The 15450-nt window shown below is 40.7% G+C and overlaps 1 protein-coding gene across 2 annotated transcripts in view; it reads left to right on the top strand.

The window, feature by feature from the left end:
* The window catches only part of KIF14 (kinesin family member 14), a 624724-nt gene that overhangs the window by 109751 nt on the left and 499523 nt on the right, over positions 1–15450 (top strand). For both annotated transcript variants that reach the window (XM_085601461.1, XM_085601462.1), the window contains 2 exons: positions 2733–2785; positions 9011–9041. In XM_085601461.1, the coding sequence (XP_085457587.1) occupies positions 2733–2785; positions 9011–9041 (84 nt within the window). The remainder of the gene's footprint in view (positions 1–2732; positions 2786–9010; positions 9042–15450) is intronic.

Here is a 15450-nt window from a genome sequence, read left to right as displayed (position 1 = left end):
GCTCCTGAAGTCAAAGAGTTTGGATACCTAAATTTACCACCAAATTGCATGACAATTTTTAAAGAAGCAAGAAAGCCTACCACTAGAGCATGCTATGTAGCAAAGTGGAAAAGATTTGTAATATACTGTAATAACCAAACTATTGACTCATTAGATGCTTCTATGCAACTAATCATTTGTTATGTATTGCATCTACAACGTGCAGGCCCTTGCCTGTACATCTATAGGCCTACATCTTGCAGCGGTAGGTGCATATCTTCAAAACATGTAACACTTCCCTCTATTCATAGTACCAGTCACTAAAGCCTTTATGAAAGACCTTAAAAGAGTGGTACCACCAAAAGTTCTACCTTCACCTACATGTAACCTTAATATTATTCTAGCCAGACTTATGGGTCCACCTTTTGAACCATTGCACAATTCCTTTCTTGAAGGTTGATTTCTTAGTTGCTATCACTTCACTAAGACGTGTCGGTGAGCTCAGTCACTAACTTTAGAAGAACCATTCTTTCACCTTCATGAAGATGAGTGCTTCTTCCGACTAACCCAAAATTCCTTCCAAAGTAGTTTCTGCTTTTCATATTAACCAGTCAATTGAGTTGCCTGTTTACTTCCTTCAGCCTGATTCAGTAGCAGAAAGAGCTCTACATACATTAGCTGTCAAAAGAACATTGTTGTATTATATTGATAGAACAAAAGATTTTCGCAAAACAACTTTTTGTTGCCTTCGCTCCCCCTCACAAAGGAAAACCTATCGCTAAATCTGGTATTGCTAGATGGAATGTTAAACGTATCCAAACCGGTTATATTAAAGCCAAAATAACTTTATTCATTCCTCCTAGAGCATGTTCTACTCGTAAAATAGGAACATGTATGGCATTTTTAGGCAACTTTCCTATAGCTGACATTTGTAAAACCGCTACATGATCTACACCATGCACATTTACCAAACTCTATTGTGTGGATGTATCAGCACATCAACAAGCTAATGTAGGACAAGCAGTGCTAAAAACACAACTGCAGCGCCCACTGGGAAGCCACCACTTTGGGATAATACTTAAACAGTCTATGCAAAGCATGTGTATCTATATCACACATGCCTCGAATGGATTATGTTACCCTGTAAGCATCTATTCTTGGCATGTAGAGCTGTAGATTGACATGCGCCCTCCCTCCTCCCCGGACACCTATGGTTGTTGCACTTATTATTCACTTTATACACGCATGGACCTCCCTTTACTACACCTACTCCTTTCTCACCCTCTTGCGGGAAAACAATCTAACAATGGAGTCGATGCCTATGCACACTATCACCGAAAGGAGGAGTCAACTTAACTCGTGACTGGAAAATACTTTTTCGAAGAAAAACAATTTGCAAATATCTAGACCCAACACTAGATGGCAGGAGTAGCAACGCATGTGAATCTACAGCTCTACATGCCAAGAACAGATGCTTACAGGGTAAGCATCATAATCCTTCTGGTGAATACTCTGTCTACCTGTACGCCTTGCTGATGCCACCCACCTCTACGTTCTGAAGCATGGTCTTTAGCTCCATTAATAAGGTCTCTATTGTAACTGCTGCACTGCATCAGGGGATGGCATTCCATTGTCTCTGCCTCTAAGTCATAAACAAAAAACAGGGAAGTGGCGTGAGGACACCTACGTGGACATTACCTAGGCCCAGTGACATCACCATACATTTGTTTCTAGTGCTGAGATGGGGGCAACGCCACTTCTTGGGACAGGAGAGCTGTGTCAGAAGTTTCCTCATCCAGTCTGCTTCCTGGGAAGTTAAAAAGGTGAGGAACCTGCAGGTAGACTCCGTATATACGAGAAAGATTAATACTAGAGGTAAGTAACTTTTTCGATTTGCCTTCTTGTTGTTTCAAGGTACACATGCCTACTTTTCGTCTCTGAAACATTTCTCTTGTAGTTTGAAATGCATATCATTGTGTTATTTGCAGTTATTATTTGTAAAACCTTCCCAGCTGCCATAATACATATTTGTTAAAGAGGAAACGCTTTTTCATAGGGGAAAAAAGTGTTCTTTACTAATAATGCTTTGAATTTAGCTTTCCCAATCAAATCTTTTGCTAAGCATCTTTCTATCCTTGACTCCCCCATTTTGTGAAATGTCATCAAACTCAGAAAGAGCAGTTAACATTGGAGCAGTACAGTTTGTAGATCCACTGCAGAAGCAAAGGTTAAAAGTAAGAGGTTACTTTCCTTTCCAGTTGAAAGTAGGAAAATTTAACCTTTTTAATTTGTGTCTTCGAGCTTTGGTAAAACTGAACACTGCGCCTCATGGCATGCTCAGAGGTCACTTCCTATGTCAGGGCTTAAACATATTGCAAGGAGTAGATGAAAGCCTTTTGTAAGACAACGCTTGAAAAAATAATATTGAAGGGAAAGCATATTTTATTCTTTTTAAGTAGCGTATGTCTCATTTAATATAGTCCACATACATCTTCTGTCAGCATCACTTCTTAATAATTGATTTGTCTCATGCTTTTTGATATTTTTCGCTTGTAACAAAGCGGACTGCACAGAGAACCGTATACAGTAGAGTGACCTCAATGAGGTCTGTTTGCTTTTCAAGCTTACATTTGCTACATGCTTATAGCAAGTCGAGTACAGTTGTCTATGAAAGTGAATCATTGTGTTTTACTTCAATGTTGTATAACCTGACCTCTGCTTTTTGCGTCTCATCAATATTTTATTATCAACAGCTTCGAGTGAGGGAGAATCCGATTTTGGGGCCATATGTCGAAGACCTGTCTGCGTAAGTCTTATTCTTTAATAAACTTGTTCTAGCATTTATGAAAACAAGAATCATAGTCTGCCTCCTGTGTTAGGCATGGCGTTGGGAAAACCTCTGTGCAATCTTTGTACACAGGGGATTAGTATTATAAAATTTGTTTTCCTTCTTAAAATATTCCATCTGAATTCTGGCGGGAGGAAGATTATGCTCTCCATAAAGTTACTGTTAATCGCAACAAACATGATTAGGTGTTTGTCTTGTCTGGAGAAATATACTGGTTATTCCCCATTTAAATGCACCACAGGGTCGAATTCATATGAGTTGAGCAAAAATCGAGTTCATGCATATAAAACTGTGTTCAGCTATAAAAAGGAGGCATGCTAAAATTACCACATTGGTCAGCTACATAGGGATGGCAAGTAGTTATTCCACTTTTAAAGTAGCAAAAACATTTTTTTAGATCAGGTGCCTTAAAACATCGTGCTGAGGTTACATTAGTCAGCTACATAAGAAAGCAGAAAACTATTCCTTAGTTAAAGCAGCACAAAATTTCAACAAAGTGCAGGTGCATTGAGACAGGCATTTTTGCAGAAACATGTGGCGGATCAGGTTCAACAAGTAATTTAGGTAGCTGAGAACATCTGCTAAATGTCATTCATTTGAACCAACACAAGAATTAAGTATAGTTCCAATACCTTGGATATGTCCAATCTAGTTAGTTTGCGCCAGGATAGCAATGTGATGTTCCTCATTACGAATAGAGCAGAGTTCTTTTAAAATTGAAATACAAAAATAAAACATCGTTTAAGAGTGGCATGGCAGTCCCCGTTTAAGAGTGGCATGGCAGTCCCCAGGGCTAGCACCCTCGAGTTTGCAACTTTCAAGGGACTGGTTAATTGTAGTTGTTTACTCATAACCATTAGGTCAGGGGGGTATACCTGGGCATGCTTTGTGGACATCCCGCCGACTCAATATGTTAGATGCGGTGGTAACAAACCTAGTCAACAAGATGTTCAAGGCTGTGTTGTGGGGTTTAATGAGGCGATGTTTGCCTGCCGACTGGTGCGAACTCCCAGATTGTTCCACTCTTTTTGTAGTCTAGTCCTTCGTTCATTCAGCAGCGCTGGGCAAAGGCATACAAAGTGTTTGAATGATCCTTCGCAGCTGCCACAGCTCCTGCAGGTTGTATTCTCACTTAGACAATGCCAGCTGGCTAGATGTTTAAGGAAGGGCCACTTACCTGGTCTAAGGGCCATAAATGTTATCTTCCAATGGAAGGTGTAAATGCAGGGAAGATATGCTGGAGCGGCTGACCGATACCTACTAATAACTGGCCAGGCATGCCCGAGTTTGGCGAGTTGTGCCCTGTCCGAATGAAATGAGCAGAGGTGAATGCACGTTTGTGTACTCATTTTGAAGTTATGTTGGATTGGGTTACTAGCTGAGAGGTCTCTAGCATTCAGGAGCTGCGGCAGTCCTCTGGAAACTGACTATGTGCTTGACTTGGCTGGCTTTGGCTGATTTCGGACCATAGCAGTGCCTCCAGGCATTCAAACCAGGCCCTTCTCAACTTGTGGCACAGGTTGAGACAGTCACCTGCCGGCCATTGATCAGGAAAGCGGAGTTCAAGCCTGACCTGGGCGGTAGATGAATATTTCAGTTGTCAAAGGATTTGCTTGTAGATCTTGACAACAAGTTTATTCAGCAAGCTGTTGTCTCTACCCAACATGATTTCCTGGCCATAGGTTAAAGAGGGGGAGATTTTGAACCTCATAACTGCTATTGGTGGAGACAGACCTAGGCCATGTAACTGTTTCACTAGTTTCAATAGCGTCACCTGGAGAGACAGGGCTCTTGCTTCTACTTCTACTTCTAATCTTGGTCTCACGGAACAACATCTGGTGTAAATTCTCACCCCTAGGTACTTGTAGGAAGATTCAGTTGCGATTCTATTGCCGCTGTAGGATCAACCTCCCCATTGATGTTTTTTAAGCCCATATGTTGTGACTTTGGTTTTAGTCATATTCACCTCTAATTTGTTGACAGTTGTATAGGTGTACAGCTGTTCAAGTAACCGTTGAAGACCTAACCTGGTATGGCTGAACAGGGCAAGATCACCAACATACAGCAGATTACTGATCCAGGTGACTGCAGTTAGCACGCACCCTGCTTTACTGTTTGCAATGTTATTATTTTTCTGGACATTTGGGCTCCGTCACACAATTTAATACATATCCATGTGTCAGAGTGTTGCTGGATTATGGCTTCCAAGAGGTTCTGGGGTATTCTCCAATGCTGTAACTTAGCCCACAGGGATCCTCTAGGAACTCGATCAAACGCCGCTTTGAATCAACAAATCAACAATGTATTAAAGATTTTCAGGCTGTTGCTTTATCCGTCAGAACAGATATTGGCATGAGGTTGGAAAGTGCCCCTGATTTAGCCACGACCCTGTTTAATTGAAGAGAATTAACTGATTTTGTTCCACCCATAGCAATAGATCTTCCAGTAGCAGGCTGGCGTGGTATTTGGCATCATTGTCGTGAAGGACTATCAACCTGTAGGTTTTGGGTCTGATCTTGTGCCTCCTTTATAAATCGGATGTATTATGGTATCTCGCCATGAGTCTGGTATCGGCGAGGCCCTTTAGCAGTAGTCAAAAAGAGTGGTAAACTGCTCAGCTCAGAATGGGATGTCTTGTTTGTATAATGCCTGTGGCAAATCATTGGGCCCAGGTGCCCCATCTACTACTTCCTACTGTGTAGCAGGTGTAGCAGGTGTATCTTGTGTGTTTGGATTCAGACTGGTGACGGTGCAGCCAGCAAACTTACATGAAAATGGTGGAGGAAGAGTTGGTTATAGAGAAATGTCTGTTTTATGGAGATAAGACATTCCAATCACCCAGGTGACTGCTGCCCCTTGGGGCAGAGAGGTGTGTGGGTAAGAACGGTCCATTCACTATGATTGGATAGCACCTGCTTGGAAGAGGAGGTCCATAGCTCGAGGGTCATTACATCCTTAAGACCCTAATATTAGAATTCGCAGTGAGTATAGAATTTCTATCCAGATAGTGTATATACATATGTGATGTATGGTTAAATATCAAAGTCTCCCTTTGCTTTATGGACACCTTCAAGGGCACTGCAGTGTTCTGTTGGGTAGAAGAGTGCGCCAGTGACCAGTGCCAGGATGTAGGTGACTCAGTTGGCTGCTACAGTCTAATATTTATATTGCTTTCACATGAGATAATCTCAAATGTCCAAAACATTTCTTATCAGAAGCCACCTTTCTATTAATTTGGTGTAAAAAAAAAAATCCTCCCTTTTCTGAGTATATTCTTCCATCTGAGTACTCATTAGTCCATCTTTGTGTGTGTGTATATGAATATATATATATATATATATATATCATCATCTACTGGCGGTCGCCAGTAGATAGTTATAGTTACAACCTAGTTTCCATAGGAAATCTCAAAATTCTATTTTGAATAACTCTGGCGCCGGTTGACGAATCCTCGCGAAATTTTCAAAACTAATGGGGCGCTCCGTTCAGCTCCTACCCTGAAAGTCTCGGGGTGATTCGTCAAGCGGGTGCCGAGAAAAAGGGGGGGTCCCAAAACGCGTATTCCCCATGCATTTTTCCATAGGACCTTTAGTCGCAGCTACAGCCCAAACGGCTGAACAGAATTACGTGGAATTTGGCAGAGAGGTAGCCATACGGTCAAGGAAGTGTCTTTTGCAGGTCTGGTGTAAATCTGTTCAGTATTTCCTGAGAAAATAGCATTTAAAAGCATATCAATATCTATACGCGCGCACCGTGCGCGCACTGTGCGTGCACCATGCCGTGCGCGAGCGCAATTCTGATTGGTTGTTAGATGTCGGTAAACATTCGAATCGGTCAAAACCAGGAAGTGTCGGCCGCCATTTTGTCTCTCGCAGTCTGAGGGGGTGAAAAACAAAGGTGGAGAACGTGAAAAGGGGGCAGAGTGGACAGTTCCTGACCCCCTAGCCTTGGTCAGGGGGTCACAGAAGGACCCCCAAGGGAGAAAAAAACGATATATATTTTTTTTAAATCGCGAGGTGCGCGCACCCTGCGCGCACTACGAACCGTGGGCGCTCGGTGCGCGAAGCGCACCGAGTGCCCACAGAGCGCGCACGGTGTAACACCTGAAAAAAAAAATTATTATAAAAACATAACTTAGCATTTAAAAAAACGTACAAATTCACTGAAAAAACCATAGGTTTCACACACGTTATAGTTACGAATTAGCATTTAAGAAACCTTGCAAATTCACTTAAAAAACCATAGGTTTCACACATGTTATAGTTAGCTGGACATTTCACTCGTAAAAAACCAATGAAATTCCCCCGTTATAGTTAGTGCAGGCAGCTATAACTCACGCGACCGCAATCCTCTGCTGATGACGTCAGATATTACATCACTGATGACATATGTGGCTTTCTGAAAAAAAAATATTTGTAATATATGTAGCTAAAGATTAATGGAAGAAGACATGGGTAAATAAGTGTCTACATACAGTGATGCAATATCTGACGTCATCAGCAGAGGATTGCGGTCGCGTGCACCCCAAGGTGCTTTGAGGCAACCTTGGGGTTGCGTTAAGCACTCTAAAAGCAACCAAGATAAAATAATATAATATTGATGTATTAAAGTGATTTGTAATTAAGCACCATTAGGGCACCTTAGTTTATGAATCCTTGAGGAAAGCCTGCCCTATTTAAATGTTCATTCTTAAAATGCTCACATGACTGACTATTGATGGGGTGGGTTGTCCTATTACAAGTGAATAATTAAACTTGTGGAGAGTATTTGAGAGACAATGACAAACGCAATAAACCTGAGAACGTATGCAGCTCTGAATGTCTATTAACTTTCACAAAGACGTTGTGTGGATTCTTGACGATACCTTTTTATAGGTAACTGTTTCATCTAACACTTCACCTAAGGGGGTGTGAAGGTGGGGGAGGCAGAGAGACTCTGCCATGCCCCAGATGTGTGTGTTCAGGTTTTTGCTACTGATATCCTGGGGTACATTCTTCACTGCTTCCTGTATTGGAAGCTGTGCAGAGTACACCCTTTCCACGCTTGACTCTCCGGTTATCAAGGGTCAAAGGCTTTTCCGAGAGGTGATGTGGGGAAGAGCAGCTCCGACTCAACAACTAACCAACACATACCATTACATATTGTCAGGAGCACTGGAGTTGTGCCGCCATGTCGTTTTTCTCCTAATTAGGGCATTTGCCGCTTTTGCTACATAAGCAGTCATTTGCATAATCTGCAAATTTTAACCCAAAAAAATGTGTTTCTAGCTCAAATGATTCAAAAGTTACGTTTTGCCCCGCAGTGGAAGACTTTTTACAGAGGTTGACTGGCCACCATTCTGTTGCTCATTGATATGGTTTGGTGTTAAAATGGTACTAATGAGGCGCATCCTTTGCCCAGACAGTGTAAACAAGTGTAAAAATGTCAAAATAATGAACTAATCCTATTAGAAATAATGCCACAAAATGTGCCTTTTCTTGACGCATAATTTATGCAACCCTGCTACATAGTTTGGCCCTCCCGCATACTTCCAGTGGCCCTGCATACTGTACAGCATAGTGCTCATCGTTTTGTTAAAATAAAATACTTTAATTTCGCAGCGAAATGAGATACTTCACAGCCACGTTAGGATCTCAGATAATCGGTTATAATCCTGTTTGCGATCTTAAGTGAGGCACTACACCCCCCTTTGCACCCTTTCCCCGCTATAGAAAATGCCTAGAGTCTACAGCCCCTAGTGCAGAGACTCCGCATCGTTAAGGCACAGATGCAATTCACTCAAAAGTAGTTGCACAAAAAAGTTAATTTTCGTTTTTACCACATAAACCACATCTAAGTGACTTTAGTGGGTGTGCAGGGTGCCCCACATAGTTTGTATCAGGTTTAAAGTTGCCTTATACCACTACAAATAACCAAGTGAAGGGACCCATTTGCCATGGGCATAGAGCATGTCTGGTGAATCCACAGAGTTCTGCTTCTTGGTACAACAGAATGGTGATGAACAGTCTCTGCTCTGGTTTTATCCCATGTTTTTTGCAGAAAGAGCATCATAGCTGCATGCAGCGGTCTTGTTTCTCGCTTTTCTGGGCAACACTTGATAACTTGATAACTTGACTAGGGAATTGTTTAATATTTGTTTTAAGGAACATTTGACTCAAAACGTGATTTATCTTTTTTTTACAGTAATATCGTTACGTCGTATTCAGATATTCAGGTAAACCATTAACTTTTTCCAACTAAAATATGTTACTTCTGGATGGAAAGATTTTGTGATTTAAAAAAAAAAAAAATAATAATAAAATTTGAAGGGCACATTCATTTATTGTATTATATTGTTGCCAAAGTCTTCTGTGTTTTTGTCCCTTAAGTTCCTGTGCTTGAACATCTGTAAGACAATCTTTAACAAACAGTTACACTTCATTACATTTGATGGTGGTGTTTATGAATTCCAGGAAACCAGGCACTTATGTTTTTTAAACAAAAGAATACCTGAAAGGTACATATTGTTTGTAACATCAAGATAACCCGATAACTGTTTTGAATAGTTATTAGAGGTGGATTCCCAACATTTAGTAAGCAGACTTGCAAACACATCTAAGTATGTTGAGGTGGATGTGGAAAACAGCTTACATTTTAATATCTTCAAAATAATGATGCATTAATGTTAATTTGCTTCAATCGTACCTTGTTTATTAAAGAAGCACATTATGGTGATGATGGTTTTACATTTTAAGTCTGGCTTTTTTTGAATCAAGAGCCCAAAGCCCTTCCCAGGAACTTGCCCATCCCCAGCCTTTTCCCATTTCTGATATATTAAGCACTCAAACTCCAGTCTTTTTCTTGCTTGCAAATGTTACAAGTCGTGGCTGGGATTCCCTTGTAATCTATATAAATTATATTTTTGGAACAAATTCAAACACAGTATTCAATTACTTGCTTTAAGAAGTTCAGGGAATCTCAGGCTTGGCATGAGTCTGTTACATTTATTAAAAGTGATAGAGCAGAAAAGATTATTTTAATGAACACAGCAGGCTAGACATAGTGAAAAGGTGTTAGTATGTAATTCAGAGATTAAGTGATATATATTTGCTTACAAATGCGTAAGAAATATATAATGAAGGAAACTAAATTAAATCTGATATTGTCAAATGGAAATGCTTTTCATTTTGAATTTCAAGAAATTCATAAAACAATAAATCAAAAAAAAAAACTGATACTTTTTATAATTGTACCACGTTTCACCGATATGGCTCCATAAACAATTGTATATAGTCTTTTGTTGTAAAGAGTGGACGCCTTGTTTTTGATATCCTTTTTTTTTAAGCTTATTATTTAATACCCTATTGGAACATCTGCATCACTGATAAGGAACAATACAAAGCTGAGCAAGCAATGTTCACCCACACCTTATTTGTGCTTAAGTTCCTCTGTCTCTCCCAAAGCTCACTGTTGCCAAATGTCCCTAGTAGGCAGCCTTAATGTCTCTCTTTCAGATAATCAGCCAGCCTTGCATGTAGTGACTTTTTCACAAGCTTTGGCTTAAAATTCGTTAAGGGGAAATAGGCTAGTCTTTTGCAGGTGCATCACAGCTCAGTTGTACTTTTTTTTTTGGTGTGGTGATAAAATAAGGCCATAGGGTTGCTTCTTAAGAAGCGCGAGAATGTGGTATAGGCCTGAGAAGCTGAGTCATTGCATCCACCACGTCAAGTCTTCATGTAAAAGCGTGCTTGCATAACACTGCCTAGTGACTTAATATGAAAGCGTGCAATAGAAATGTATACAATGCAAATGAATGCACTGTCATTTTGCAACAGAAATTATTGCACACCTGAGGGTCCTACACTGCAGCCTAAGCAAGATCACTACTTGACTCAAGGTCATGAGCTACATCATCTTCTTGTATGTGGTGAACATTGGCAGAGATTTAAAACAACACACACAAACATCACAACTTGGTCCTTGACATGGAGGCTAAGATGGTGGCTTTGGATAAGCTTCTCTAATAAGATGCTCGTTACTTCGTAATGATGCATGTCACGCTGAATGGCACAGAGCAGTTCGGTTGGGTGCAGTTATACTAGTGCTAACACCCAATATGGTTCCAAAAGGTCTCGCTAGACTACAGATGTCCCACAAGCATTTGTGGCTCTCATTGGTTTGTCTACATGCCCATGATATAAGGCAATGTCCGTAATCTTTTAGCTCCCATGAGAAAACTTGCAGATCTGCGAAATGGCAAAATTGGGAAATATCAATGCTCTTTGACCTAAACCCTTGTCATAATAGTGTGCAAACACATAATTGGTCCTAGTGCTCACAATCATATACATATCATTGCATACATACACACGCGCACACCCAAGCCATATCAAACATACACTATATCACACACAGATACCATCGATATTTGCGACATTACATCATTGTACCCTATTTCAATATATTGTCAACACACAAGTGCACCATCAAGCCAAACCATGCACCAACATGTGCACCATCATATCATGACACTTACACACTTCTTCAAACACACTCAAATTTTATCGATACTCTTCATCCAACTACAAAAATGTATTCCCTACATCTCTTGACCTTTTCATCTGCCTATTGCCCCTGCCCACCTTGGACACTTATGTTTCCAACCCTACTCCCTTTGCCTCCCTGCTCATTTGCATCACTCCTTTTTGCTTGACTCACCTCTCCTGTTAGATCTAGTGAGTGGGATGGAAGCTGGTTTTAAAAATAAATATAGTTTTAATGATATTGTGATTATATGACTGCACACTTCTTTATTCTCATGAGCTTTATGAATCTCACACCTTCTTCCCTACACCTTATACGTGTTTGGCGAAGAGAGACCTTCCATTTTTGGAAAATCAGAAGGTATATAACATTTAACGTTATCCATACAGAGAATCTCAGCATAAGTGTTTCATAGAGCGGAAATGCTCTTGACATGCAAGGCTTTATCAACTCTTGGTGTACTTCATAATACTACTCCAGCCAAGAGGCTTATCTATTGGGTTTTCATCATGTACTCTCAATCTTAAGTAATACGTCTTCTTTTGCTTGTCAGAGCTATATCATAAATTATGTCATGCGCACGTTAGTTGCTCATTATAGACAAATTATAGGGCTAGTGCTGTCTTTGATTAGACTGTTTCTGAAATCTTTGAGTCCCCCTGTTTCATCCTTTTAAAATCTTCCCAAATAGAGACAGATGAAGTAAGAGTAAGGACAAGTTGAGTGTTGGATCAATCCTGACCACACTGGTATATTTCTGTGGATCTTAAGGCAAACACAGGTATACCAGCTTACCATTAGGAGTGGATTCAGGAGGGAAACTGACTGGTGGCCTCCCACGAATCTCTATTGAATTCCACAAAAAGCATTGCATTTGGAAAATAACAATAGTACCTGTTGTTCACAGGATTTTCGATGGGCTCCCTTCACCGTCACTCCCAAGAGAACACACAGAAGAAATACTAAACATTTTAGAAGGCTTTATTTGAAGCAAAGTATAGGTCTAATTATTACAGTAGATATTAAAAAAATTGGCGATTTTAAAAGTATAGCAAATAAATAATATAAAAAGACACAGTGCAATGTTTTTTTAATCTACCTTCTTAATTTATCCTTCACTGAAATGTTTATCATCGTGATAAGTGAATATGGCATATCTGGTAGGGAAAGGCCAACGGTTCAAAGTATCCTGCAAGGTCAATTTATACTTTTGAGAAGCCACTGCTTTCTCAGTCTGAAGCCTTGCTATAAAATGCCATATTTTGTAGAAGCTAGAAATACTCCGGTAGGAAACTGGGTTATTAGTTGATGGGGTTATGCTACCTCATTAAGTAATCTTGCCACAATTTACTTTAAGATACAATTCGGTCTCAATAAATTAAACCTTATTTCAACCCTTGGCAGCTTGGCACATAGCAGTTGTGCTTAACTTAAAAGAAAACGTGTAAAGCATTTACCTACACCAAAATAGTTAACAAATAAGAAAGACAACACCATAAAAATCCCACTCCAATTTATAACAATAGTATAGATGTTCATCTTTAAAATTAAACAAAACAATAAAAATCTATTGTTGGGAGCATAAAATATGATTTATAGATGAAGTTAGCTTTTTTTAAAAACTCAAAGCGTCAATCCCGGGTTTCTGGTCGCACTGAACCAGGTCAAAGTCAAAAGTTAAGGCTGACTACTCTGGCGTGCAGGCTGGATACAGGGACTAGGTTCGTACCTATCAAATATTTACCTTCAAATTTGGGGCCTGATTTAAATTTTTGCATACGCGTTACTTTGTCACAACGTGATGGATATACAGTCTGCTGAAATAGAAATCCCTTATATTTCGGCAGATGGGATATCCATCACAGTTGTGACGGAGTAACCCGTCCACTGAAATCTAAATCCAGGCTCTTAGTCTTTTTCCTTGAGGATTTTCATTTTCAACTGTGGGTTATACCTGTGGGATCCACCGAGGGGCTCGACATTGACAGCTTGCTCCTCGACATTGGCCCTGCTGAAATCCTGCAAAAGGGGGCTTTTTTCTGGAGTCAAGCTGCTCTCAGCAGGGTCAACTTGCAAGTTTAATCCAACCAGCGATCCAACGTCTGGATCGGCTTTCAGGTTGTTTCTGGTCTTCTCCCCGGTCTCATGGCAAAAAACCTTGAAATACGTCCAAGTCTAAACATTTAGGGTTAGGCAGGATGAATATACTCTATCTTCTAAGGGCCCCAGGACTTTATGTACACTACTACTACTGCAGCTAGGACTCTCTCTCACAGGATGCATCAACCTGGTCCAGAGCAAAACCAGTAGAAATTGGCCAACTGATGTTTCTTTTTCTTTGGGTTGCAGGTAACTTCTTGTAGCTTTATGTGATGACCCTGTTGCTGTACAGAAGACTAGCCAACTAGTCTTTGGAGACCACACTTCCATCCTGGGTACAACTAAGACCGGTCCAGGCTTTGGGGTTGCTCCTGACAGGTCAAATAGCAGAAAAGTGTTCCTTGGTGAAATCCTTAGTGCAACAGGTGCAGACCTCCCTGGTACCGCCTCTCTTTGTGCGGTCCAGGAGTGCAGCAAGCACAGTCCTTCTGTTTTCCACAGGCGCAGCAGTTTTTTAACTTCTCTTGGCATGGTTGCCAGTTTTAACCTTTGCAGAGGCTTGTGGATTTATTAGCCAAAAGGGCTACCACTCTACTGTGCTATACTGCCCACCTTGTGGCTATTTCCTGGGAAGTACGGCATTGAACTATGCCAGAATGCACTGTTCTACCCATTCTCCCACTACCAACATGGCTAGACCCTTCTTTCCCTATCTGGAGCTCTCTAGCCCCTCGAGGTGTGGCTACCTAGGGACTACACTCCTTTCAGGATAACTTGTACTAATTAAAGTGCAGCCAGGCTGACTTGCCAAGAAAGGAAATGAGGCAGGCATGCCCTCAGTGACATGTTACAGCAGGGGCAACTTGCCTTTAAAGTGTAATTAGCCCACTAGCCTCCCTCCTCAACCATCCTGCTACAGGAGAGGAAAAGCACTCCCAGCAGATGGATCCTTTGTCCTCAGTTCCTGAGAACTCTTGAAACGTAATTACAGGTTAGCACTGGCAGCTATAAGCTGCTGGGCAAATCGGAGAATGCTACCTGTGGCCTTTTAGGCACCTTAATAAAACTAAAGCTTCTAAAACTGCTTTTCTCAAATAGTTATGTTAAATCAGACTTTGGCAATAAATTGAATTTAATAACTAATAATTTGACACTTCGAAAAAAAACCTTTGGTCTAGCTCCAATAGGGAAATTCGACTCTGGAGACTTTCCACTACCAGGGCATGTAGAACACAATTTATAAATGGCCTTATATTTAAAACCATGCACACTATCCTTTGGGCACATAGGGTAGACTTTAGGGGAGACTTATAGGTAATAAATAGGGAGTTTTGGACCTGTCAAAAGGGTTCATTTCACAGGTCGAATTTGACAGTGCGTCAACTGTCCTGTTTTTATTTGCCACTGCAGTGGTGCACACTTAAGTGCACTAGCTTCCACTAGTGGAACTTTAACCTACAGACCCTGATTACCATGTACCCGGGAATAAAAGGTAAGTTAAACTTTCCAATTGGCATATCTTTTTGTTTGCCAACTAGGCTGCAGAACAGCTCTATTACCAAATCTTTACTTGACATTTTAGTGGTGGCACAAATAGTGCTGTAGTCCACTAAAGGCATCTTAACTTACACACCCTAGGTACTCGGAGTACCTTTAACTAGGGATTTACTTGTAAATTAGCCTTGCCAATCAGAGATTAGCCAATTTGTATCCACTGATGCAAACTTTTAGGAGTCAGAGCACATACATTGGGTGCTGGATGTCAGTGTCCCAGTGTGCTTAGTCATTACGCCAGTGCCTAAAGTCATTAAACGTGGAGGTGAAAAAAAATGCGACAGTCATGAATGGGAAACAACATATCAGGCTGCTAGGCCCTGATAGGCAGATGCAAAATACGGTGGGCACTAATGCAGAATTTGACATTTGCTCTTCAAGCGTGCAATCCTGAGAATAAATCACCTGATGAAAATTTAGATTTTTTTGCAGGATCACAAACATTT

The sequence above is a fragment of the Triturus cristatus genome, chromosome 4_2, assembly GCF_964204655.1.
Source record: "Triturus cristatus chromosome 4_2, aTriCri1.1, whole genome shotgun sequence".
NCBI lineage: Eukaryota > Metazoa > Chordata > Amphibia > Caudata > Salamandridae > Triturus > Triturus cristatus.
This window is presented reverse-complemented; position numbering and strand designations above follow the sequence as displayed.